Below are 1,303 nucleotides of genomic sequence, written 5' to 3'. Positions count from 1 at the left end.
TGAAAAATTTAAGGGGGTCTGAATACTTTCCGTACCCACTGTATATATATATATATGCAGTATACACAATATATATATACATATATATAATTTAATATATAAATATATTACTTAAAGGCAGCATTTATTATTGTCATTTAGTTTAAGTTAAACAATAAAACAATTAAACAATAAAAATTATATAGCCATTTAAAAAGAAGACAATAAGACAGAAAATTACTAAAACTTTAAAGATCAAATAAAAACAGAAAATGTAAAAATAAAATCTAATTTCAATATAAACAAAAATTATAATAGTATATCAATGGTACTAAAATAAAACTTTCATAGTATACAAGTTCTGTTTTTGACAAATATAATAAAAATAAATAATGCAATGTTTTGTCATAAATGAATTGTTATATTATCATTTGATTACATTTTTAAAAATCAATTCAAGTGTTTAAGTTTTATAAATTCATTTCATTAGACTATTGTTGATGATAACTTTATGTATTAAATTAAATTATGTATTAAATCATAAAACACATAATCCAAAAAAGAATTTGGAAAAAATAAAAGCAATTTCATAGGACCCTAAATGAAAAGGTAGCTTACCTGTAAACAAACAAGTTACATGTACATTCATCTTTGAGGTCTAATAATGTGGAATGCACCTGAATATTATGATATTGAATGATATGGAAAAATATTCTGCTGATATTTTTGGCCATATCGCCTGGCTCCAGGACAAATGTGTAACACTCTCTAACAGTTTTTGCTACATTAAAACAATAAAATAGCATTTAAGCGTCCGCTAAATGACTGCATGTAAATGTAAATGAATAAATAAACATGTTAAACTGAAGTAGCCAACAGGAAGTGACGTGTTCACCTGTCTCGGCCGGTCTCTTTCTGAAAGAGCGTGTCGAACCTCTGCATTTTGCCGGGTGAGATGAAGAAGAAGGACAGGTTACTGTAGGTCATACTGACTCTCTGGATCAGCCGGTACAGCATATATATATATATATATATATATGTGTGTGTGTGTGTGTATTTTGAAGGTTTACAAGAAATCATTTTCTTAAACTGTGTATACTGCATATATTTTGGCCAGATTTAGGCGGCGTGAGTCCCCAACACGTGACTAGAGCTGGTCACTAACGCACACTGACGGCAGTGCAGGCTCATGCTCTGAAACAACAGTTCAGCAACTTATATGAGCCATGCATTTATTTCATTAAGAATTCTAGTGCATTTTGCCATACAGCAAGTAATATATGTTTTCATATATATTTTTAAATATAGCTAAAATTTACAAAAA

General features: G+C 28.8%; 1 protein-coding gene across 1 annotated transcript in view; it reads right to left on the bottom strand.

Moving 5' to 3' along the window:
- Positions 1 to 1,303, bottom strand: part of LOC107675765 (alpha-N-acetylgalactosaminide alpha-2,6-sialyltransferase 6-like) — a 6,041-nt gene that overhangs the window by 2,142 nt on the left and 2,596 nt on the right. Inside the window, 1 exon segment of the mRNA XM_016470199.1 lies at positions 875 to 1,047. Within this exon segment, the coding sequence (XP_016325685.1) occupies positions 875 to 1,047 (173 nt within the window).

Source organism: Sinocyclocheilus anshuiensis, unplaced genomic scaffold (genome assembly GCF_001515605.1).
Source record: "Sinocyclocheilus anshuiensis isolate Anshui unplaced genomic scaffold, SAMN03320099.WGS_v1.1 scaffold708, whole genome shotgun sequence".
Lineage (NCBI taxonomy): Eukaryota > Metazoa > Chordata > Actinopteri > Cypriniformes > Cyprinidae > Sinocyclocheilus > Sinocyclocheilus anshuiensis.
Note: the sequence above shows the minus strand (reverse complement) of the source record. Positions and strands in the feature narration are given on the sequence as shown.